The sequence below is a fragment of the Macrobrachium rosenbergii genome, chromosome 56 (genome assembly GCF_040412425.1).
Source record: "Macrobrachium rosenbergii isolate ZJJX-2024 chromosome 56, ASM4041242v1, whole genome shotgun sequence".
In the NCBI taxonomy this organism is placed as follows: domain Eukaryota; kingdom Metazoa; phylum Arthropoda; class Malacostraca; order Decapoda; family Palaemonidae; genus Macrobrachium; species Macrobrachium rosenbergii.
This window is the reverse complement of record NC_089796.1, coordinates 54,361,236-54,387,805: the sequence shown is the minus strand read 5'-3', so window position 1 is coordinate 54,387,805 and position 26,570 is coordinate 54,361,236. Positions and strand designations below refer to the sequence as shown.

Genomic DNA, 26,570 nt, shown 5'->3' with positions numbered 1-26,570 from the left:
TAGAAATCTTCAAGTCATCACCCTTCTATAATTCCAGAACAAAGGGTTTTATATATATTGTAACAAGGGAAACCTCTTATAAGCCAACTCAACCTACAAACTGTCTTGTAATGTAAAACATAGTACTGTTCATACTGATAACTAACTGAGGAAGTTGATGGGCTGAGCGAAACCAGCCCAGTGTTGCAGCAGCAGTAAATAACACAGCTCCTCTCCATGCTTCCACCTTTGAATGGACAAGGACCAACTCAGGTTAATCTTTCCTAGACCTGGTGACTGCTTGAATATATATATAAAATCCTCCTTATAAAATTTCAGGTGAAGGCGAATGGAACTTTGACAAAAAACAAGGAGTATTTGCCTCATGGATGACTTTCTCTTCCAGCTTTGGGATGTCAAATCCTGGGAGATGAGCAGTGTTGAGTCCCCATAGCAACACTATTGCATGTGGCTGCCAGAGGTCACTGAGACTGGAAGGCTCACCCGAGGCCTTGACACAGAAAATGGAGGTTGTGACACATGTGACTGGGCTGCCATCTTGAACCCTGAGGGCAGACACCAGCGCTCCAAACGCCATCTGAGAGGAGAGGAAAAATAATCACCAAGTCATAAAATGTGGGGCACCAGCAGCTTGCCCTCAGAAACCCTCTTGGCAGCTAATCCAACACACTTGCACCTTGCTTGCTCTTCCTTGAGCTGACTGCATGTGGCCACTTTTTGGCCCCTCCAGTCACTTACCTGTGCAGTCCCATAAAACCATCCCTCCATTCCTGGTGAAATTCGACGAGGCCCTCCATTCACTCTGTCTAAGGTAAAGTCCAGATTTGAGGTTCTTTCAACAGTCACATCTCTCTTGATCTTTTACTGAATTCCATTTTCTTACCCTAAGTGCAATTTCTCACAAGACATGACTTAGTTATTACAGTCTGTAATTTTAAAGTAAGCATCTCGCTCAAGAATCGAGTTATCTTGGCAGTATATGTACAACACTCGATTCGCCTGAAACGCTACATTTCCCTACTTAACCACTTGCATTCTCAATTGCAGACAGTGTTGTTAGCTGTGGAAACAACTGGTTTGTCTTGTGCTCCTTGCCGTGGCCTTGCCACTATTAGCAAATCTACAGTGCTCCTTGCAAGATTACCACTAGAACTTCAGTATTTGAATATTTGCTATATTTGATTATGCGGCAGAACTTTGTTTTATCTGCCTATCATTCTTCATTCTCCTGATTTAAGTGTTTTAATGTAAATATATTCCATTTGAAAGTAAAGCCAAGAGTTTATGTGCAACAGTTCCTTGTTGAAATAAGGCCTTCAGCCCAACTTTTTTCTTTATGAGTTACTACCGGACCTAGCAATTGCAGTCAGAACACATAATGGTTATGGTAAGTCCCCTGTCCATCAGCACAGACCCTAGTAGAGGATCCCTGAGCCAGGAATAAGTAAGTAGGTCAGAGTAATAACCTAAATATATAACCATATATATATATATATATATATATATATATATAAATATATATATATATATATATATATATATATATATATATATATATATACACGTGTGTGTGTGTGTCTTAACAATCAGTAAAAACTAGTTAAATAATTTTTAACAAAATCTTGCTATCAGAAAGATTACATATCATACCCAAAACATTTATCCCTTGGCTATGTAACAGCAAACAAAATCTTGAACCCTAAAACTTCTAGCTTCATACCAGGCTACTTTATAAGATAATGACTTCAAATGAAAAGGTACATCCAATTTGCAATAAACGTTTGGGAACCTCAGCCTAATCTTCACTACGGATTCTTCGTTGATATAAAGCAATATCACTGGTCTCCAATTTTGCTGATCATTTGAAAAGCATTTAATCACTCCAGTTTTACTGTCCTCATATGCCCATATACATGAGTGTTATCACCAAGAAAAAAACTAAACTTATCTTACGATGCGCTAATGCACTCATGTCCTTGGAGATCTGAACCAACGCACATACAAAAAAATGTAAATATACATTGTAATTCAAGAGCTATGTTGCTGTGACAGCAAACTCACTCTACACCAAATTAGTCAATTCAGTTGTGTTACAGTATTAAGGCGACTGAAGTAAAAGTGCCGTTTGAGCTTTATTGCATTCATGTTTTCACTAAAATATTATACCAACAAAATACTGCAAAGGCTTTTGCTGACCCTCTGAGTGGTAATTTAACGCCTACCCATGTTTTGCTACCGTGTTGCCAAGTTTCGAAGTTTTGTGTTCAAAACCTTCATGGTTATTCAAGGCTAAAGAAAGGACAACACATCAGAATTACTTTTTTATAACCAATAATGCAATGGTAAGTTATCAGACAGGCGGATATCTCCAGACCAAAGTGTACCAGAGTTCATATCGAGAAAAGTTATGTTGAAAAACTAGGAAAACTATTCCCGAATTTTCCTGCAATGACATATAGGTATTCGTTTAACATGAAAGGGAAAAAAATAGCATCATTTGCGCCATCTTTCACTGAAGTAATCGCTTGAAGTCCTTTTCTCGACAACAGTACTTGTTCGACTTCAAACATGATTGTCCACCTATATAATTAACTACATTCAAGTACGAGAAAAAATAAGCAAGGGTGCGCTTAGCTTCCTATGACGATGACTTGTACGCAGCAATAATTCCTGCATATAATTTTTATTGCGAATGCTTGTTCCATTAAAATAATTCTAGTTTTCAAATACTGGCTTAGTCGGGGGGTGGTTAACCGAAACTTTTATGTCCTTGAATTTAGCAACATAGCCTGGAGCTTTCCCATCTATATCAGTTTCTTAATCAGTCATTTCAGTTTACAAAAATTTTAACTTATTCATCAGTATGTTTAGGTCTTCTTCAGCATCTGTTATATTAATCAAATTTTTACCCCCATATCTCCTAGTCTTTTAGTATCATTGACCCATCCCTACTTCTGACAGGTTATTTTACTCTCTTGCTTTCACCAATACATGGCTCTGTCGGCGTCATGTACCTGTCTTTCCAGATATTGTTTCTTCTTGTGATTCATTAAACTTCGATATCTTGACTCCAGTACAAATTGCGGTCGACTTTCTGCTCTTCATCTTCTACCTGAAAATTTTCTACAATTAATTTTTGCTTTTGTCTATTCTTTTTGTACTCCAGGTCTCATCCGATGTCCAAGGCTTCCAACTAGTTACCCCTGGCCCAGCAAATCTTTTTCCAGATAATTATACATATTCCCGATAGCAAGCAAATCCTCATTGATATTTACAAATCCGATACTGTTTCTGAACATCAAGATCCACTGAGACATTCACCTGCAAAACTTCTCCATGTTCATCTACAGACAGCTTCATTATCCCAAACCTGGTACTCTGTTTCCTTGTTGTTGGGTGCTTTCAATTTTAGGTTTAGTGGTGCAATAACAAGTCGATGATCACTGCCTATATCTGATCCTCAACAGCTCTCAACATTACTCAGCGTTTTTTTTCTCTCTCAATCAATGATTATGCGACGTATTTGGCTTCATGAACATCTGGAGATGTTCAAGCGTATTTATTGGTGGTCTTGTTTGGGAAAATAATAAACTACGTCCCAATTTCATTTTTAGTCTCTCCCAGGCTTACTTAACCATTACATCCTCCATAATTCCAGTTTTTCCTTCCGCTTTCATATCAGCAACACTTCCAATCAATCATTCCGACATTTCATCTGTAACATTCTGCAGTTCTACATACAATTCATCTTTAGTTCTTAAGGAAGCTCATGTTGCAATATTATGATTTAAGTCTTACAAGCAGTAATCTACTACTCTGCTACCAGTGCCCTTTCTGCAGTTGGTGTAAGATCATGCCTCTTACGTCACTACCGATTCCATTCCTGAATAGATATACAGAGTAACCATATTCAATCTCTTATATTCCTTTGCACCGTGATTAAAAGAACTAAGACGACCAATTTATTTTTATCGAAACAATTTTCGGTCTGTTCCATTTTTCCAATACGCTTGAAGGTTTTCACTGGCAAAATATACAAGAGGATGGTTAGATCCTTATAACAAGGATTTGCCTGTTTGTTGTTAACTAAGATCACCAGGTTTCACCAGGTTTACAGAGTCGAAGCCAAGGGACAAAGTACTCACTTCCTTAGCTATATCCATTATCCTACTTTAAATGGTTTCTGGTGTTCACCCTGAGCAAGGCCACAATTTTCGAGGTGTCAACCCACAAAGAAACAAGTGCTTATATCCTAATCCAGGGGTCCAAATCTAGGCACTACTACAACTGAGCCAACAGGATCCAGTGTTTACTAAGGGAAAAGGGCACAACTCCCTGAAGGTATTAACACATAATAGCCTCTCACTATCCAGAAGTCCAACGAAAGATAGCAAACGAAAACGAGGATAAATTTACTAGTTTCTGTGTTGTAAATAAGTTCATATTTGGAAATACTCAAACATCATAAAGAACATGAATTTCAATTGAAAATTGTTTATGATCAAAGGCCATCATAAAAGAAAATTACTTAAATCCTTCTTCATTACATTCACAATTTCCACATGGATCATCTATATGTCAAGGCAAACAATTCGTTATTAGGAACAAACGTAATTCATGAAGCAGATATGAACCATCCAGTTCATGAATTGATTGAGCAGAGCAAATATGATGAGACATCATTGTTTCCAAAGATGAAAGGGGTTCACTGAAGCTCCGTAATATAAAATAATCTAAGAGACGATGATGAAGAGGAGGAAGAAACGGCTGTTACTTTCTCAGTTCTCCATTTCTCTAGGGAGTAAGACATAATCAATACCCATTTAATAAACACACAGAAAGCAAACTTTTTTTTTTTGAAGGCACATGCTAAATGATAACAACACATCAGACAACCCGAAACTGTGACACTGGACTTTTGTTCCTTTATAACAAACTTGACTCTGACATTGAGCGAAACCATACCATTATGGGACAGAGAATGGACAAAATCAGTATTCTAAATTGCATGATAAGTGACAAAGATAGCTTTTAGTACTGCGAAGAAAACGAATTCACAACGTCCGGAAATAGTTTTACTCTTTTATTAATACTGAGGATTTTACGTTTCTACTCTTTTGAAACTTGCTTTGCAAACTAATGCCCTTACCATGTTCATGTAAACGTGTGCTTGTTTTTTTATCAGCGTACTTCCATGCACACTACAGTCAACGATACAAATATTTAAACAAAAAACAATACGTATCTTACATTTGCTTAAGGTATTAACGCTGTATTTCAGCAAAAAACTATAAATACAGTTGAAATAAAACTGATGATAAATTTAACTACTCAATACTCGCCAAATAAGGACTGTTGGAATCCAAACCAAAGACCTCCCAGTATCGTTATCTGCGAGAGCTGCAATCCTTTGGTGCTCAATCAGGGAAGAAACTAATCACTCGTGAAGGAAGGATTCCATTACCAGCAGCCTCTGTCGCCTAGCCTCACGGATGAGGAACTTAACTTCACCTCATTACAAATCCCAGATATACCTTAATTTTCTTTCCTCTTCACCTCACAGGAATGACTGACTCGATTTACAGTTCCCTAAACCTAAGAGTGAGATTATGCTTCTAATTATTCATGCTAATTTCCTCCCAAAGGTTTCTCCCCTTCAAGCAACTGTCATTTTCCAAGTCTTCTCTCAAACTGCTTTTATCATTTATGAAAGGAAAACAAGGCAATCAATTATTAGAGTAACCATAAATAATGATTAATGTTGCTGAAATGATAGCAAAACTGACAGCCTATACCTTTGTCATCGTAAATCTTTAAATAGCATATACAGTATATCGAAACTTGTATATATAATTCTAGTTCTTCAAGAGGGCAAGGTTTGGGCCAGGATACGATGAATTTCATATACTAAGAATCGAATATAAGACATGCCTGGAAACGCATTCGACGACGATCCTACTGAATCTTGGGATTCCTTAGGTTTCTGTACATACTAGTATCATACTATCTCCCACAGAAATATGTTTTCCTATGCCATCTATAGCATAAATGAGATCAAACTTTGCTACGCATATCAGGCGAGCAAAGAGGAGGATCTTGTGGGGCAAAATCTGAGAATTGAAAATGAAATCACGAAAATACGCCCAGCACAGATACGACGCTTGTCATTCTCAATAAATAAAGAAACCCAGCCGAATAAATTAAAGTTCAAAAACCCTGCTGAATAAATTCAAATTCAAACAAAGTCATACCAATTCAATAGTCATTTCTGCAATACAACAATGGCGGTGAACTCAGTTTAGAAACACGCAAAAAAAGTAATGCTCATCACCGCACTTCATGTTTAAAACTTGATAAAGCTGTGAACGATGAATGAGATGCTTCCAAACAAAAAGACATTGAATATGTTACAAGGGGCGAGGAAGGAAATGGACATTGATCACCTCAGACAAATAAGGCATACAAATATTAAACAATTAATGAGGACAATACCAAGGTAAAGATAAGGGAAAACCTACCTACAATATGATTTTCAGATAAGGAAAATGTAACAGTTAAAGAAAAAGATCAGCTACTTCAGTATCCCAAACACTGTCCATGATTTCTAAAACTTTAAAATCAAAACCATCACAAATTCTTATTCTTTCTAATACCATCTAAGCAACAGTAAGTGTGCTGTAGCTGAAGATTAAAGCCCATCTATCATATTCCATCCTTATCCGGAAGGAAAACGAGGAACGAATAAAAATCATACCAACCTAAACCAATTTACATAACGGTGGTAGTGTTGATGAAACTATTAAAACTTCTTCCCAGCTCCACAATAAAATTTTATAAGATCTAAGGAATGGAAGACTGAATAAGAAATATCACTTAAACGCTTCTATCCTATTTCCATTTCCTCCTGATGATATGGATCATCACATTCACCCAAACGAGGATTTAAATAATAATTGCAAAAATAATATTGGAAAAACAAGCAGCAAAAGAACATTGGAAACCAAACGATAAAAGAAAATGAGATAAAAACGAATATCAGAGAACGTTAATCTGACCACCGGATAATTTCAGATTATAAATTTCTAATTTTAAACTGGCTATCAACAAATTCCCAATGCTTGCATTAACTCTCCATTCGACCAAAAGCGAGAATCTATTAGACGAGATCTTGACGCCCTAAAAGACACCATCTCTCGGCAAAATAAAATCATTTAACATTCAGTAGCTGATAATCCTGGAGTACTTCAAACACTTCCGGATTAATATCGCCCACAAACCTTAATCTTAAGGAAGAATTATTAAGCCTCTGGGAACTCCACATACTAACAGGTACAATAACATGTGTATATTGCGCTACTTTATATTCCCCATCTGAGAGTGTTTCTGTAAAAACAGAACAAAAGACATACAAGAATTGACACACAACTATGTTTACATGACTGCTTAGGGACGCGCGTCTATCTAAGAGAGAAAATGTGAAATCGCCCAAATCTTACATCATCTTACATACAATCCTATGTTTATGTTCAAAAACTTACTTTCATAACCATCTGAAGTAGACTTGTGTTAAACAGATAGCAATCCACTCTCAGTCGTCGGGAAATATCAGAGAGAGAGAGAGAGTCTGGCAAGGCAATTTCATCCATATTTTTATAAGAAGAAGTAAAAGGCAAAAAGAATGTTAAGTCTACCAATGCTCACTTTCAAACATCAAATAATACCCCTCACCCTTATATAGGGCACAGACTGAATATCGAGAAATAGCTATGAGCATTCACAAACATCACCACGAATTTGATGGAAATTGATTTAAAATCGAATTCTGGCAGACTGCTTGGAAGTCAAACCCAGGTGTGACCAACATCATCAGCCCTTCATACCACTGTTTTTCTGTTTCGCATATCATTAAATCTGCCTGTTCATTTGATACATGGAAAATAATAAAGGAAGAGTAACAAGAATTACCGAGTAACGAAATTATGGTTAGATAACGCCTTGATATTCTTTTGGAATAATAGCCGGGAGTAGGGGATACAGAATAGCGAGGGTTGAACGAAAGAATAACATACACATCCGTTTGGCAAGTCCTGTGTCAGGCCCTAGCCTACTTCAATCAGTTGCATTATTTTCTCATCTTTTTCTTTCTTACTCTTTTCGTTTTCTGACGGCGGGATTTTCTTTCACTGCATCTTTTTTACAACCTGTCAAGGAAATCCATCCCAAAAGCTCAGTTTACACTTACCTGCCTTTACCTAAATGAAGTAAGTTCAGCAACAATTAACACGAACCTGAAATAGAAGATGAATGTTAGATGATAAATACCCAAAGAAACCTCAATATTCAGTAACAAACAATATTTCTTGAGATTAAAGAAACCAATAACTTACTGCTTGTTATATCTCGTGAAACAGAATCAGTAGAGAAACATTTGCACAAAATATAAAAGCAATGCTTTGTTTGAATTGGAGAGAGAGAGAGAGAGAGAGAGAGAGAGAGAGAGAGAGAGAGAGAGAGAGAGAGAGAGAGAGAGAGAGAGAGAATGCCAGTAACACAGATTTGGCTTCAATTAATTTATGCACACTGAATGACACAAACTGGTTTCAAATATAAGTACGTCACGAAATAATTTGGTAACGAGTCTCTCAAAACTAATAATAAAGAGGACTTAATTCAGGCTAGACTTTTCATAAGGTGTATAATTAATTAACACTAACACTTAAAAACTTACCATGACATTAGAAGCTATCACTATAATCACTTACTAATCGCTTTTCGTACAAATAAATCATACTAAAGTTAGTCAAGAGAGTGACCACCGGTAAGAAATATCCAGTAAGGGTACGGTCACTCAAAAAAGTATTGCAACATACTTCAAAGCTTTTCGGACAACAGCTTGTAATAGCGACATCTGGCACTATTTGGCAACTACGTTGTAAGCGCTTTAAACAAACTAGGACACTGCTGGTGCGTCAGAGAAATTACCTGCAATTTCCCTTAAACCGAGGTTTTTCTGATGTTGTTGTCATATCTTGTTTGATTAAAGGATGTTACTATATTACTTCAAAGGTCATCACCATTCTTATGTTTTAATATTTTCACTCCAAAGGCCATCAGTATCTTTATGTTTTATCTTCTTCATATGTGTGAACTTTGTAAAATAGGCCTACGACTATTATAAACTGAACTTAACCCTAGTAACATCAACAATTATGACTTTTGTATAGATTTTCTGGCATATTGTATATATCTATATCTATATATATATAATTATATATCTGGTCTTATTGTGTATTCTAACTTCCTTTAATATCACCCAAGCCTATTTGCCTAACTGCTTATATAAAATATCCATGCTGCAATAAATATTCTACTTCTTTCTTCAAACTTCTGGGAAACTTCTAATCACTTCACTTAATTCACCACTTTGCTCAACACTCAGATGTTTTAATTTATCCTCCAAATTTTTTTAATGTCGAAGAATTGTTCATCTTGCTTTCGGCTCCCAATTCGTAGCCATCATCATCCTCTGTGGATGAAGTTGTCTGTGTTACTGAAACTGTTTCAGTTTTAGTCTCTGAGAAGTAAGGTTTCACAAGATTCCACATGCATCTTCCTCTGTCGTTTCCCTTCTCCCTGGTGTTTCAATCACATAGGTTCGATCATCACTCTATTATCTTATAAGGACCTGGAGTTTTACTGGTAAGTGGTAAATCTTTTCACTGGTAAGAAAGCACTAGAACTTGCACCCATATAAAAACTTAGATTTTAGTCTTAGCATCATATCTCCTTTTCAGATTTTTTAAAGAGAATTTTCTAATTTCTCTTAACCTTTTCCTCAAGTTCTTCACATACTCTCCTTGGATTTCCTCTTGATTTTCTTCTGAATTTTCTGCAAGAATCTTCAATGGACCTCTCATTTCTCGACCAAAGATCATCTCACTCGGTGAACATCCCATGTTTTCTTGATAGACATTCCTAACTTCAAACAACATTAAGGTAAACCAGCATCCCTTCTCTTCCTGACTCATAACAATACTTTGTTAACACACTTTTCAATGTCTTGTGGAACCTTTCCAAGGCTCCTTGACTCTCTGGATGATATGCAGTTGATACCTGTTGTTTCACTCCTAACAAGTTCATCACATCCTGGAACAATTTAGAAGTAAAGTTCGTTCCTCTGTTACTTTGCACAAATTCTGGTATCCCAAACTTAGAGAAAAACTCCACCAACCTCTCAGCAATTACCTTGGCACTTATACTTCTCACTGGAATTGCCTCAGGATACCTTGTCACAGGACACATTAAGGTTAACAGACATTTATTTCCTTTCTTTGTTTTCAGAAGTGAAGTCCAGGCCAGAAAAAATATTTCATAATCTTCCTGATTCCCATATGTCCAGACTCATGTGCTACTGCTACCACTTGCCTCCTCAATAGATATGGAATCAAAATTTGATTATATTCGTCCCATCCAGCACTTCCTGGCATACCTGCAGGTCTGTGCTTCCTCATCACCAAACCTTCCTTTAGATAACAAGAGGTAGGAGTTTGTTGCATCTCTTCTTGATCAACAGCTCTGAAGAACAAATCAGCCAAAGTTGTATCCTTCTTCTGCAGTTCCATTAGCTTCTCTCTAGTCACTTGACCAACTTCAAGGGATGAACTCTCAATATCTGCTAACTCAGCTACTGTAGTTTCACTACTATCTTCAGGAACACTCTGACTACTCTGAGTCTCTTCAACAGGTTTTTCTTCTTCTTGGGAAATCTCTTCATTGCTAGCATTAGGGGAAACATCACTTTCCTGGAACAGCTCTTCTAAGCTCAAAGGACCTTCACTTGATCCCTTTTGTACAGATAATCTCCAGTTTCTTCATTTGCAGGCGTACTTCTCTTCATACTCCTGGTAGTAACACAACTTGGAAACAGGTGGGTGTTAATCTTCTCTAAATATACCATAAGACTAATCCTCAACAGTTTGTCCATCACTATAGGACAAGGAAAACAAATGATATATTTTACCAATTTCGTACAGTTAAACATGCACACCTTCCAGTGAGTTCTTTACAGCAAAGTCAACGTTCCCTGTCACCAATTCACATGACAGGTGCAAGTGGCATATAGGAGCTACCTCCTCTCCTCCTATACCCTTCAAAATAACTGAATCTCCTGTGAGATTCCTCTCCAACTGTGGGTGAGCACCACGAACTACCACACTATGGTTACTCTTTGTATCATGTAATACCTTAACTGGTATTTGCACACTCCCTCCTTGATATGCTAGTATACCTTCATAGATATATGGCTTAAAAGCCTCTAACCTACTCAGCCACTCACTGCTTGAAGTTACATTTCCGCTGGTTGCTAAGCACCCAGCTTGTTGAGTCTCAGTCTTCCCTACAGTCTCAATCTTCCCCACACTATTCTTCATAGTTTGTTTCCCCTGGTCACCTTTGACCACTTGACCAACTGGCTTTGACTGTTTCTATGTCTGATAACACACCCAACTGTAGTGCCCTGCTCTTCCAAACTTGAAGCAGACAACATTAGTCTTCTGTATCTGTCTTGAGACACTGGATGATGAGGATTTAACATTCGACTGCTGAGGGGTATTATCTTGCGTTGTACTGATATTACCACTACTAGAAGGATTTCCATTAAACTTGTTCCTGTAATTTGGATGAGACCTTATACTTGTGCATTATTGGTTCCTATCATTATTATACTTGACATTATAATTCCTTTTGCTACTGATAATGTCATAATCTTCACTCAGTGTAGCAGCTCTGTAAAGTTTCTTAACCTCTCTCTCTCAAATAGGCTCTTATGTGTTCAGGAATTCCCCTAAGATATTGTTTCAACACAATTAACTCTTCAAGTTCATCTACAGATTTGACTTTAGCAGCCTCCAACCATCGTTTGAAACATCTCTTCACTGTAGGCATAATCCAATAAAGTCATCTTCTCATCCTTTTCTTAAATATCTGAATCTTTGTTGTAATACCTCAGTGGTCATCTGGTAGCACGTTGTGTTTAGTACTTTGTAATCTTTACACTGATCAGTTGATAAGGGCTAAATACACACCTCTCTTCCTTTACCAATCACACTTTGCAACAAGACTGACATTTACTTTGCCATCCCATACCAAGACTTTTTCAAAGTGATCAAAGAACCATTTATCTTCTGGGCCATCCCTCGCTGTGAGCGATCCGCTCAGCTACCACTTTTCAAATCTCCGTGAGTCAAGAGAATTTGTTTCTGGATAGCTTCTTCTCGCTTAAACAGTTCGATTGGAAGCTGTAGGTCCCGTTCTACCAATTGGTTCTTAGCCACGTAAAATAAATCTAAATTCTAGGAGACTCTTAATCACATGGCTGGTTAAACTACGATATACTTACATCAAATAGAGACTTGATTACCTTGGGTTAGACGGTGTGGATCGTGGATCGAACTTTTATCGATTCCATCTCCCTTTCTTAATCTTCCTGCTTCCTTGCTCTCTCTTTCCTCTCTTGCCTCTTCTACTGCTCTTTTTTTTCTCTTTTTTCTTTCTCTTTTCTCTCTGTACTCTCTTTCCTTGTCTGCCTGTCTTCTTTCTCCTTCTGTCAGCATTCTCAGCTTAATCAAGTTTTCTTCTCTTTCCTCTCTTTCTTTTTCTGCTAGCAGTTCCAACTTAATCAAGCTTTCTTCTGCAGCTACGCATCCAAGTTCTGCTTCTGAATCGCTTTTCTCTTTCTTTTTCACCTCTTAATTATTTCTTAAATAAAATCATGAAACAAAATTAAATAACCAAAATGTTACTATTGGAAACAAAATTAAGTATGTTGAAAAACTAAGAGATTGTAAACACACAAAATATGTAAAAGTATTAAATTCAAAAAGAATTAAACAATTCAGTGACACTAAGAACACACTATTATACAAAACATGAAAATGAAATGAATGTAAATTCACTAAAGAACAAATCCCTTATTATATTGACCGGTCTGCTAATCACTTATTTAAACACTTCAAATTACGCCATGGTATAAATTTGAATTACAATACCCGTTAACTGAAGTTCTGGCCATTACACACTCTTTCACAACTCCTGTCTGAGCGCCGTTACACACACACACACACACACACACTGCTACAAAGCTAAATGTTAGATCTCACAATTTACTAAAATGGAGTGACCGACAATTAATTACTCTACGTTAAGAATTTCACTTTTTTAATGAGAGAGAGAGAGAGAGAGAGAGAGAGAGAGAGAGAGAGAGAGAGAGAGGAGAGAGAGAGAGCCACCACAAAAGGTATCTAGAATCAGAATGACAAATTTTTCAGTTTCCAGTCAAAAGCAAAACCCCATAGAGTATTCTAGCAAAGTTAGATGACGTCATCTTAATGCAAAACGTTTTGGGCTAAAGCTGGCGTGTTCAGGACAATGCAATTGCTTCGATTGGGACATGTCCAGAAACTATATGAAATAACAGCCACGCGGTTTTGCGCAATAATTTCTCCCAGAGAAAGACACATTCAAACAAAGGGTATTGCTATACAACACGTACTTTGATGCAATCGTTCGACTCTAGTCTAGATCAAGAAATGTTTAGAAGCAAGCAAGATTATGGGATCATTCAACGTGACTCTACCAGGAAATTGCTTGCTGGACCTAGCTAATTCATTTAAAAGATCAATTCTGGTGAGATCTGACTTCACAAAGATTTCAATAATTACTATTATTACACAGAATACATGATAATTAGAACAGTTAATATAATAATAACTCTTGTACCTAGAGAAATACAACAATTATATAATACATGATAAAAATACACTAATCAATATACTTTATACATGAATATATATATATATATATATATATATATATATATATATATATATATATATATATAATATATATATATATATATATATATATATATATATATATATATATATATATATATATATATATATATATATGCCATTATCATGTGCAATTTCTGGTTTCTCTCCTCGCTCCTTCCCAGGTCTATCATTTTGATACCTCTTATGAAATTAACTGAATATATTATGCCTATTTTGTATTTCTTATTATCTAAGCTTGTAAAGAATTAAAATTAACAAGAAGTTCAGCATTAACTTAGTTAACGTTAAATGCCCGCAGTGAAGAAGACTACCATGCTTATCAGTGGAGAATGTCTCCTCCTCATCGCAAAAGATGACATTCTTCTGGAAACCATCGGCCATTGGATATTATTGCAACGCAAACCCTAGCCTCTCTTCCTTGTGTTTCTCTATTATGAAGGGTTTCTTGGCTGGAATATGATCGAATAATATCTTGGTCTCATGTAGCCTGTTACGGATGGTTTGGGAGCGCATAATGTTCTCTCTTTATACCAACACCGGTTGTCAGGATAGTTAGGCAGAGTTCCTTCAATGATCATCCGATGATGATCTTCAACAGTAGTGCAACCATGGGGTCGTCCCCCACTTTTTTCAATACATTTATATTTCTCTTTCTCTCTGTTATCGTATCCATCTATACACGGTTGTTCTATTTATGCCGAGCATATCTACGATACAAACATTAACCTCATGCAAGCTAATGAGATAATGTGGTGCAGCTGAGTCTGTTACCCGTCTTTATCGGTGCAAGTGACGAGACAGTTTAACTTTCCTGTCACACGATAACATACGACGTTATGAGATTTTTTCTTTCGTGTGTTTTTCTCAACGATTATGGTATAATTATTTCTCTCTTTATTTATGTAATTTCGATGATGATTATTCAATACTATTTTATTAGTTAATATGCTGTTATTTGGATACGAAATATAGATTCTTCTTTGACTCTTTTGCCCAATCATCTGAAGTGAAATTTTTCTAAATGATTCGTCATTTTTCGTAATATGAATTTTTCACTCACCGTTCTTTTTTTTATATTGTTAGCCTTATGATTAATAACCAAAATCGAATAAGAAGACATTTTGTTTCCCTACAATTTAATGTTGACCTCATTTAATTTGTTGAAAATATCAGACAAATAAGCAACAACTGGTCTCCAGCTTTCCAAATCTTTACTCACTATTTCATCCAATAATCAAGAGAACCATAGGGGTCATAAAAGCGTCGTAAAGAGTTACTCTTCGAAAGCCGTCGAACTTCAGTATGCAGCTAGAGCAGTTCAAATTCTTCTTCATTTTCATGACAAGGATGGCGAAATATGAGGTCATTCAATGAATGGGCTTTGATCTCAGTCACTGCTTTGATAACAACTTGCAAGGTACTATGCAATCTGTCGCTGTGACGCTTTGCAGCTAAATACAGTCTGTGAATGACACAGTGGATGGTGAAGATATCCGGAACTTCTCTTTTTAAATGTGCTATGAATCCACGATGGCATCCAACCATTGACGGTGCTCCATCGGTCGTGCATGCAATAACATTTGAAAGTTGAATTCCTTTGTGTATAAAGAATTGTTCAACTGTCTTGTAAATCGTTGAACCTTTAGTGTCAACCTCTAATTGTTCAGCGAACAGAAACTCCTCAATAACTTCATGACTGCTATTTACACAGCGCACGTAAGCCAGTAACAAAGCTTCATGGTCGCGTAGTATTGTCTCATCAAGTTGTAGAGAAAATCCTGTTGGTTTGAGTCCATCACAAAGTTTATCTTCAATGTCCTTTGCCATCTCATCAATTCTAGTAGACACTGAACTATTGCTCAGGGGAATTGAAGCTGTCACATTCTTTTGAGTGGGCACCGTAGTATTGATGATTTCTTTCACTGCTGGTATAATAAGAGTTTCACCAATAGTGTGTGGCTTTTCACATTTAGCAATGAGCTTTGAAATTTTGTAAGATGCAATAAGTCTTTTCTCAAGTTCATTTTCGAATGATCTGAACAGTCCTCCAAGTGGAACGATTTTCAAATTATACTTTCAAATGACGAAACTATGTTATATCCTTGTTTCCTTTTTCTGGATGCTTTACTTTCAAATGATAGGTCATTATCGAAGGTTTCACTCCTTCATTCGTGAATGTCTTTTCACATATCAAACACATTGGTAACTGTTCATTATTCACAGAATGAATAACAACACATTTCAAGTATTCACTCGAGTATTGGCGACACTTGCGTTGTTGGTTACTCATCTGAAACTCGATATACAAGTTATAGCAGCTAAATTAGCATTGTTTTGAATAAACTATGCTCTGAAGCACAATAAATATTTATTATTACATATTATACGAAATGGACAGTTTAATACAGTTTTAATAAATATGTAGTTTCAACAGTTTAAATAAAATAATGGTCTTGTAAACCGTAGATGAATTTATTGTTCTTGAAGCTCAGAAAGAAGAAACCATTCCCATCCTCAGTCCCTAAAACTAATATTTTTATATAAACTACTTTCTGTATCAGCACACTGCTCCTATCTTCTTTTATATTAATATCCTCTTCAATTTGCTTTACACGCATAACACAACCCATAGCCATGGGACTCACACTGGTCCCTCAAACTACTATAATCTGTGCATCTGCAGGCCTCTTATCAAAATTTATATGATTCTCCTGTATTCTATTTTTAATTTTCCTAGGGCCACTCTAGTCTTATTTATCTACAAATATGTATCATAAAAATAGATGCCACCAGAAATGTACAAAGAAAAACAAAAAAGAAAGCCAATGTTAAAAAGCTTTATATATATATATATATATATATATATATATATATATATATATATATATATATATATATATATAAATATCATTCAAACTGGATGGTATCTAATGGAGTTTTTATTCAAAAATACAAGCTTTTTCTTGGACAAACAGTCCACATTATCCAAAGACTGATAATGACTGTTTATCCTAATGGCAAAACTCCAAATACCATATTCAATGAGGTCAAAAAATTCTGCTAATGAACAGAACAATTGTGTATGTGATTGGCCTTAGAAGACTGCAAGGGAGATTGCAAGTCTCCCAAACGCGACTGACATTAAACGGCGGCCTTTTCATCATCCCAAGGGCGCCCTTTCGCCCCAATCGACTTGAAGAAATACCTTGGAGAGGGAGGCTACCATTTGTCCACGCTCCCCACGTGGCTCTCGGCAGAAGATGTGGCATCCCTACGCCCTACAAATTGGTAACGTACCAAAACGAGTTGCTAGTCACGATTGCCCTTTTGCATTTATTAATCTCTGGGCCTATAACTTGTGTTCACTGATATTCCTTGGTTCAAGCCATCCACGTGTTCACAGCTTCTTTCCTCTGAGTCACCAGTAACGCCTCGGGGAGTCCTTGGCGCCTTCAGTGCACTCCAGTAATTCAATCCCAAATTCAGCATTAGATGTGTAACGTGGGTCCAAATATCGTTTCAGAAAGACGCCTGTAATTATATGGCATTAAGCTCCCCCTTCAGGATACTTCTATAATGTTTTTCAGTTAATTCTCCTTTGACCTTTGTGTGCTATCAAATATAACTATTTTTATATCCATGCACTTCCCCTAGTGAAGAGCCCTCCGCTCCGTGTACTTCTTTTTTTTTGTTTTTGTGTTTTATATGTCCTGGGTATCTTACAAGGCCATTTTTATAAAGTTATTGTGGAGTCATAAGATCCACCTATATATAAAAAAAAAAAAAAAAAATATATATATATATATATATATATATATATATATATATATATATATACATATACAGGTATATATACATATATGTTGCAGAACAGTATGGTGAACAGGTAGGGTTGGGGATGAGGGAGAGGCCATGACTCCAAAGCATGGATGCCAGCACTCGTGAATATTTGGCTTTAACTCGAGCTAATTCTTCCCTCTGCAGTGTCAAAAATACTCGTTTCCGCTTAGTGATTTTAGATAAAGCATCACAAACACAACAAAGTCAAATAAATTCTCAGAACGGCCGTGAAAAACAAACAGAATGAGTGGAATCATGCTGTGACGTCATACTTTTTATTATGTGACACTGAGCTATAGAGAGAAAGAACAAGCGTAGGGTATGAACAACGGCCAGACATACGATACAACATAGTCATTTACCTATTTAACGTATTTCATGCATTTTTTCCTGGAAAAAACAACATACTCTGCTGACATATCCATGTGATGGCGATGTGTAAGTGACAAGAAAGAAAAATGCCTTATCTCGCTTATTTTTACTCAGAATTTAATAAAATTTAGAACTTTAGGCAGCTGACACTTCCGTTGTAGACGAAATACTCGAGTGATAAAAAACAGAAAAACTTGACTTTTTCCAAGCATCCAACATGACCGTAATCATATGCAACGCCCATTTCCTCTCTATATAGGTCTCATGGCTTTTTAAGTTTATATGATCACCGTCATTAGTATCACTTCACTGTTTTTACTCACATGCCATGACACTTCAGAGCAATATAGTCCTAATAGACAAAGAAGAGTAATACAAAACAAGGATTATGTAACCTCCCACTTCACACTTGCATGTTCATACAAGAATCGGCTAAGACTATTAAATTGTTTGTCATTAACAAACTTCAGCACTTACTATATCATATAATTATAATGCAAGCACTGAGCCATAACCAATCCACTTAACCATGTCCTGGAAGCTTTCAATTTCAACAGAATCAGATTTCAGAAATAATGCCCCATTTCTTTACCTAGCTACATTTGACTTTTCAGTCACAACAAGCTGCACTGTCGAGTAGAGTAAGTGCGATGATCTCTAACGCGTGATCTACTGATCAACTGGACTTAGCCCTAGCTGATGCAGGATCTGAACGCGTTTAGCACTCGTTGCAAACAGCTCATCCATAGTTTTACGAATTACTAGATGGCTATAGAAATAATAATAAAGGTAGAAGAAGCCATGTTGCTCAAATATGAATTGAAATATCATCAACTTGTTCAATCGCAATTTTATGATTTTTAAGTAGTGAAAAATACGATAAAATATTACATTACACAATTAAATCACATTAGGTAACGTGGTTTCTAGGAAGGAGCCACACTCGACAAAGAACCAATGCTATTTCATGATGGGTGAAAATGAAAATAAGATCTAATTTTATTTTGTACAGTACTTGGTAAAGGATTTTTTTTATCTGTTCATTCACTTTATTTACTTACTGTACTTATTTATATATCTAATTTATCTTTTAAGTGTCTGACTCGTGGGTAGAGTACTCTGTACAGGACTCTAAGTCTACACAGTAAATTTGCTGTGGGGTAAATATCGTTACGCCTTTTGAACATAGCGTCACCTGAGTATTCCCACCCTTTAAAAGTCAACAGCGCCCACTTGGGGGCGGTAGCGCCCACGTTAAGAATCACTGATCTAGCACCTTCTATGTCTTAGTCCCCTTATGGATTCTAATAATTTCAAATTATTCACTTTTCACCAACCTACTATCCTACATTCTTTTTTAATTGACCAAAGCATCTTAAAACATTGATGCATACTTTCACCCTCACTGAACTTTTTACTACAACTAAGTATCTCCATATTTGTCCCCATTTCAATGATTCTTAAACCAAAAATGCTATGAAAATTATTCATCTTAATATCACTTCCATGCATTTCACTTTGGTTTCCATTGACAATCCAAGTCTCTTTCATATCTCCCAGACGCATCTTCCTAGCTTCACTTACACTACGATTAATTCCTTCCCTCACCTGCCACTATCTAGTACATTTCCTTTCTATTGTTTAAGGGGTAATTCGAATGAAATGCTGGGTCAGAAGTTGGGTGAAATTTGATGGTAAGTTAGTTGGCAGCCGGACTGGAAAACCCTCAGGTGCAGGAGTACTTAGGCTCCAACTTCTTTAATGAAGTATGTGAATAAATTGCTAACGCCCTGGCCTCTCATTTGAAAGACTGAGGTTCTGTCCTGATGTGAGTCATAAATTTATTTCCTTGAAATGCGTGCTCATGTGTTCATTAGTCCCACCTAATTCATGCTGAAGGGGTAATTTGCATGAAATGCTACCAACTGACTCACTGCTGGATCGGGAAGTTGGTTAAAATTCTCTGGTACGCTAGCAGCAGCTTGCCCAAGTAAGCCACAGGTACAAGAGTACTTTTTTTATGACTTGTGTGGGTCAAATTGTAATGCCCTGGCCTCTCATCTGAAAGACTGGGGTTCAGTCCCGATGAGAGTCAGAAATTTATTTCTATGAAACACATGCTCATCATTTGTCCATTAGTTCAATATATATATATATATATATAGATATATATATATATATAATATATATATATATATATATATATATATATATATATATATATATATATATATATATATATATATATATATATATATATATATATATATATATATATGTGTGTGTGTGTGTGTGTATAAAATTATACATTTAGAAGTGAATAGATCATCAGGAATATAAACCATAATTGTAGAAAAGTTAGATGAGCATTGTCTCCTTCAGTTCTGGTCAAGGCAAAGAGGAACAAAGTCAAATGTGTTCTGCGGAACGTAACTCAAAATTGACGAAAATAAAACCAGAAACTTCATTTCTACACTTAATCGCACAATTTGCTTACACTACGAGTCACTTCATCTCCCGAACTTATCCCATAATCAGAAATAACTGGATTGTTGGTCGAATCTGTTATTGTTGAATTTTCCTTCCTTACATGCCAAGAAAATCTTTCCTTGTTTATGTTTTCCCTTGTCTTTGTAAAACTTCCTCTTTTCAGAGAAAGTTTTCTATATATTTTTCTGGACAGAAGCTACCACATTTCTAGTTTTCTCTGTTTAACTGATCTTCGAAACGACAACTGATCGCCTGTTTAGAAGTCACCATATAACAGAATTGTATGACTTGACTCTTTTCTCTTACCAAATAACAGTCTCTTTGACGAAGCAAATTATCAACAAAGAAACAGGGAATATTCAATAATTCGAGTTCAAAGCTTGTACATTACATTAAAAATTATATCAATGAATTAATACAAACTACTAAAGGACACCCAGCTATACTAAAGGTCACTGTAAGTGATAAAATATTTTAATTCAGTGTACATGGGTAAAACTGAAGATTCAAAACGTAAATCTGCAAGACTGGTATTTCGAATACCTAAGAGACCGAAATCCTTATACAGAGAAAGTTAGGTTCCCAAAAAAATAAAAATTGTCTCTCGAATGACAAAAGTTAGTGGTGAAGAAACCTCAGAGCCTCAAACTCCAGGGATTTCTGTCGTCAGATAAAAACTTTCTTTTCTTTTCTAAAACCGGCAGTAAATAATAGATTTCTGTTTCAAAAAGACAAACCAAAATTGCTCTTACATGTACCACCATTCCGAACACAAACACACAAGATTCTACTCACGTATCTATATAAACTATACCTTGTTTTATATGAACTTTGGAATAACTTCACATCACAGTTTTAATGTATACAGCATACAGCTATATAAGTTTTCAATTATACACATCACTCAAGAACAGCAGTAATCAAAAGATTCCAAGATAAAATGAAAACAAAATTCAGAAGTGAAAAACTGGCTTAACATAGAACAACAACATACGACGGTTCCTAGGTAATGTGCATTCCGTATAATGCACACGGAGGCAATGATGACGGATTTAAGAAGATGACAGTAATTTTGGATTACTGGCTACCTCGAGACAAATCTAAATCACCACGAAACAAAAGCAAGTCCCTTCATTACTTCCGCCAAGAAGTTAAATATGTTTCGGGTTCAGTTACTTTGATTATCTGTCTGCCTGTTTGTGGATCACGCAAAAGGTATATCTGACTGTTTGTGGATCACGCAAAAGATGTCTGCCTGTTTGTGAATCACCCAAAAGGTATGTCTGCCTGTTTGTGGGTCACGCAAAAGGTATGTCTGCCTGTTTGTGGATCACGCAAAAGGTGTCTGCCTGTTTGTGGATCACGCAAAAGGTATGTCTTCCTGTTTGTGGGTCACGCAAAAGGTATGTCTGCCTGTTTGTGGATCACGCAAAAGGTGTCTGCTTGTTTGTGGATCACGCAAAAGGTGTCTGCCTGTTTGTGGATCAAGCAAAAGGTATGTCTGCCTGTTTGTGGATCACGCCAAATGTATGTCTGCCTGTTTGTGGATCATGCAAGAGGTGTCTGCCTGTTTGTGGATCACGCAAAAGGTATGTCTGCCTGTTTATGGAGCAGGCAAAAGGTGTCTGCCTGTTTGTGGATCACGCAAAAGGTGTCTGCCTGCTTGTGGATCACGCAAAAGTTATGTCTGCCTGTTTGTGGATCACGCAAAAGGTGTCTGCCTGTTTGTGGATCACGCAAAAGATGTCTGCCTGTTTGTGGATCACGCAAAAGATGTCTGCCTGTTAGTGGATCACGCAAAAGGTGTCTGCCTGTTTGTGGATCATGCAAAGGATGTCTGCCTGTTTGTGGATCACGCCAAAGGTATGTCTGCCTGTTTGTGGATCAAGCAAAAGGTGTCTGCCTGTTTGTGGATCACCCAAAAGGTGTCTGCCTGTTTGTGGATAACACAAAAGATATGTCTGCCTGCTTGTGGATCACGCAAAAGATGTCTGCCTGTTTGTGGATCACTCAAAAGGTATGTCTGCCTGTTTGTGGATCATCCAAAAGGTATGTCTGCCTGTTTGTGGATCATGCAAAAGGTATGTCTGCCTCTTTCTGGATCACGCAAAAGTTATGTCAGCCTGTTTGTGGATCAAGCCAAAGGTATGTCTGCCTGTTTGTGGATCACGCAAAAGGTATGTCTGCCTGTTTGTGGATCACGCAGAAGGTGTCTGCCTGTTTGTGGACCATGCAAAAGGTATGTCTGCCTGTTTGTGGATCACACAAAAGGTGTCTGCCTGTTTGTGGATCAAGCAAAGTATGTCTGCCTGTTTGTGGATCACGCTAAAGGTATGTCAGCCTGTTTGTGGATCACGCAAAAGGTGTCTGCCTGTTTGTGGATCACGCTAAAGGATGGATGGATGTATGATATTTAGGGCAAAAGCCCAGGCACTGGGGCCAACAAGGCCATTCAGCGCCGTAATGGAAAGAAAATAAATTATGTTAAAGTTATGAATTCATGTGGAAATGATTAATAAATAAATGTCCCAGCCTGTTTGTGGGTCACGCAAAGGTGTCTGCCTGTTTGTGGATCACGCAAAAGGTGTCTGCCTGGATCACGTCAAAGGTATGTCTGCCTGTTCGTGGATCACGCAAAAGTTGTCTGCCTTTTTGTGGATCATGCAAAAAGTGTCTGCCTGTTTGTGGATCACACAAAAGGTATGTCTGCCTGTTTATGGATCACCCAAAAGATGTCTGCCTGTTTGTGGATCACGCAAAAGGTGTCTGCCTGTTTGTGGATCATGCAAAAGATGTCTGCCTGTTTGTGGATCACGCAAAAGGTATGTCTGCCTGTTTGTGGATCACGGAAAAGGTGTCTGCCTGTTTGAGGATCAGGCAAAACTTATGTCTGCCTGTTTGTGGATCACGCAAAAGGTGTCTGCCTGTTTGTGGATCACCCAAAAGATGTCTGCCTGTTTGTGGATCACGCAAAAGGTGTGTGCCTGTTTGTGGATCACGTCATGCCTGTTTGTGGATCAAAAGTATGTCTGCCTGTTTGTGGATCACGCAAAAGGTGTCTGCCTGTTTGTGGATCACCCAAAAGGTGTCTGCCCTGTTTGTGGATCACAGAAAAGGTGGATCGCAAAAGATGTGCCTGTTTTGGATTACTCAATGATCTGCCTGTTAATTGGGCAAAGATTATGTCTGCCTGTTTGGATGGATCACTGTTTGTGGACAAGCCAAGGTGTCTGCCTGTTTGTGGATCACGCAAAAGATGTCTGCCTGTTTGTGGATCACGTAAAAGGTGTCTGCCTGTTTGTGGATCATGCAAATGTCTGCCTGTTTGTGGATATGTCTGCCTGTTTGTGGATCAGGCAAAAGATGTAAGTGGATCACGCAAAAGGTGTCTGCCTGTTTGTGGATCATCAAAGGATGTCTGCCAATACGCCAAAGGTATGTCTGCCTGTTTGTGGATCACGCAAAGGTGTCTGCCTGTTTGTGGATCACGCAAAAGGTGTCTGCCTGTTTTGGATCATGTAAAAGATATGTCTACTGCTTGTGGATCACGCAAAGATGTCTGCCTGTTGGTGGATCATGTCTGCCTCTTTGTGGATAACACAAAGTTATGTCAACCTGTTTGTGGATCCAAGCAAAGGTATGTCTGCCTGTTTGTGGTGGTATGTCTCATGTAAAGGTGTCTGCCTGTTTGTGGACCATGTATGTCCTGTTTGTGGATCACCCAAAAGGTGTCTGCCTGTTTGTGGATCACGCAAAGGTGTCTGCCTGTTTGTGGATCATGTCTGGCTGTTGTTTGTGGATCAAGCAAAGGTGTCTGCCTGTTTGTGGATCAGGTGTCTGCCTGTCTGTGGATCAAAGGTATGTCTGCCTGTTTGTGGATCACACAAAGGTGTCTGCCTGTTTGTGGATCATGCAAGGTGTCACCTGGATCACTCAAAGGTATGTCTGCCTGTTTGTGGATCACGCAAAGGTGTCTCTGCCTACCTGTTTGTGGATCACACAAAAAGGTATGTCTGCCTGTTTATGGATCACGTAAAAGGTATGTCTGCCTGTTTATGGATCATGCAAAAGGTGTCTGCCTGTTTGTGGATCATGCAAAAGATGTCTGCCTGTTTGTGGATCACGGAAAAGGTATGTCTGCCTGTTTGTGGATCACGCAAAAGGTGTCTGCCTGTTTGAGGATCACGCAAAAGTATGTCTGCCTAAAAAAGGTGTCTACCTGTTTGTGGATCACCCAAAAGATGTCTGCCTGTTTGTGGATTGTGGATCACGCAAAAGGTATGTCTGCCTGTTTGTGGATCATGCAATGTCTGCCTGGGTATGTCTGCCTGTTCGTGGATCGGAAAAGGTGTTTGCAAAAGGTATGTCTGCCTGTTTGTGGATCATGCAAAAAGGTATGTCTGCCTGTTTGTGGATCATGTCTGCCAAATGGTATGTCTGCCTATTCTGTGGATCACGCAAAATAGGTATGATCTGCCTGTTTGTGGATCACGCAAAAGGTATGTCTGCCTGTTTGTGGATCACGCAAAAGGTATGTCTGCCTGTTTGTGGATCACGCAAAAGGTATGTCTGCCTGTTTGTGGATCACGCAAAAGGTATGTCTGCCTGTTTGTGGATCACGCAAAAGGTATGTCTGCCTGTTTGTGGATCACGCAAAAGGTATGTCTGCCTGATTTTATGGATCCTGTGTGAATCACGCAAAGGTGTCTGCCTGTTTGTGGATCACGCAAAAGGTATGTCTGCCTGTTTGTGGATCACGTAAAAGGTATGTCTGCCTGTTTGTGGATCACGCAAAGGTATGTCTGCCTGTTCGTGGATCACGCAAAGGTATGTCTGCCTGTTGTGGATCACACAAAGGTATGTCTGCCTGTTTTGTGGATCACGCACGCAAAGGTATGTCTGCCTGTTTGTGGATCACGCAAAAGGTGTGGATCTGCCTGTTCGTGGATCACGCAAAAGTATGTCTGCCTGTCAAAAGGTATGTCTGCCTGTTTGTGGATCACGCTGTGGATAAAAGGTATGTCTGTCTGTTTGTGGATCATGCAAAGGTATGTCTGCCTGTTTGTGGATCATGTGGATCAAAAAGGTATGTCTGCCTGTTTGTGGATCACACCAAAGGTATGTGCCTGACTGTTTGTGGATCATGTCTGCCTGTTTGTGGCACAAAGGTATGTCTGCCTGTTTTGGTGGATCATGCAAAGGTATGTCTGCCTGTTTGTGGATCACGCAAAAGGTATGTCTGCCTGTTTGTGGATCACGCAAAGGTAGTACACCATTAACGTAGTTTTTGGTAATCAAATTTAACAAAGTAATCAGTTTGGGGTAGAAAAGGCCTATGATGGGTGAAGGTTACCGTTATCCGAAGGTTTGTTTAAAACATTTTACAAAGCCCGAATCTTATTTATTATACTACTAGTCATCAGATTAATAAAGCGAGAAGTCCGGCTAGTACAGACGCCGTCTGTACGCAGAGCATGCCTCTTCAACACCCATTGGGCGGGGTATATGTCTAGCAGTCTCATCCCAAAACATCGAATAGCGAAACCGTAGGACCGTCCGGAGCTACCCCTCCGTGGGGAAAATGTGAGTAGACGCAAAAAAAAAAAATAAAAAAAAATCACCTGCGCGCACACAGTTACATATAGAAGCAAGCGTTTGATTATGTGGGAGTACCCTTCCAAATGCAGAAAGCTCGTCTACTAATAACGTATATGACGGAGATTCAAAATGATCATATCATAGTAAACTGTGACATCTGCTAAATATCTCAGAGTGGAATCCGCACAGGGAGATATCCAATTAAGACGATTACGTCTTGAGCAAACAAGGGTGCAATTAGGAAACGAATATATCAATAAATTTTATATTGACATATAGGAACAGAGAATACGAGTTAATATATGAAATACATAAACAGCATACGTTGTTTTGGAATAAAGGCCTCAACTAGCGAATAGGGAATATATTTATACTGCTGAAATATGAAGGTTATATATCATTAACAAACCTAGAAGA

The 26,570-nt window shown here is 37.8% G+C and overlaps 2 protein-coding genes across 2 annotated transcripts; one reads left to right on the top strand and one right to left on the bottom strand.

The window, feature by feature from the left end:
* Window positions 1–15,161: 15,161 nt before the first annotated feature.
* Window positions 15,162–16,489, bottom strand: LOC136836212 (SCAN domain-containing protein 3-like). The gene is made up of 2 exons (XM_067100215.1): window positions 16,403–16,489; window positions 15,162–15,833 (listed from the first exon to the last, which is right to left on the bottom strand). The coding sequence occupies exons 1-2, from the start codon at window positions 16,487–16,489 to the stop codon at window positions 15,162–15,164; spliced, it is 759 nt and encodes a 252-aa protein (XP_066956316.1).
* Window positions 16,490–23,557: 7,068 nt separating this feature from the next.
* On the top strand, window positions 23,558–24,229 carry LOC136836211 (keratin-associated protein 10-11-like). Its single transcript, XM_067100214.1, has one exon. The coding sequence runs from the start codon at window positions 23,558–23,560 to the stop codon at window positions 24,227–24,229; it is 672 nt and encodes a 223-aa protein (XP_066956315.1).
* Window positions 24,230–26,570: the final 2,341 nt, after the last annotated feature.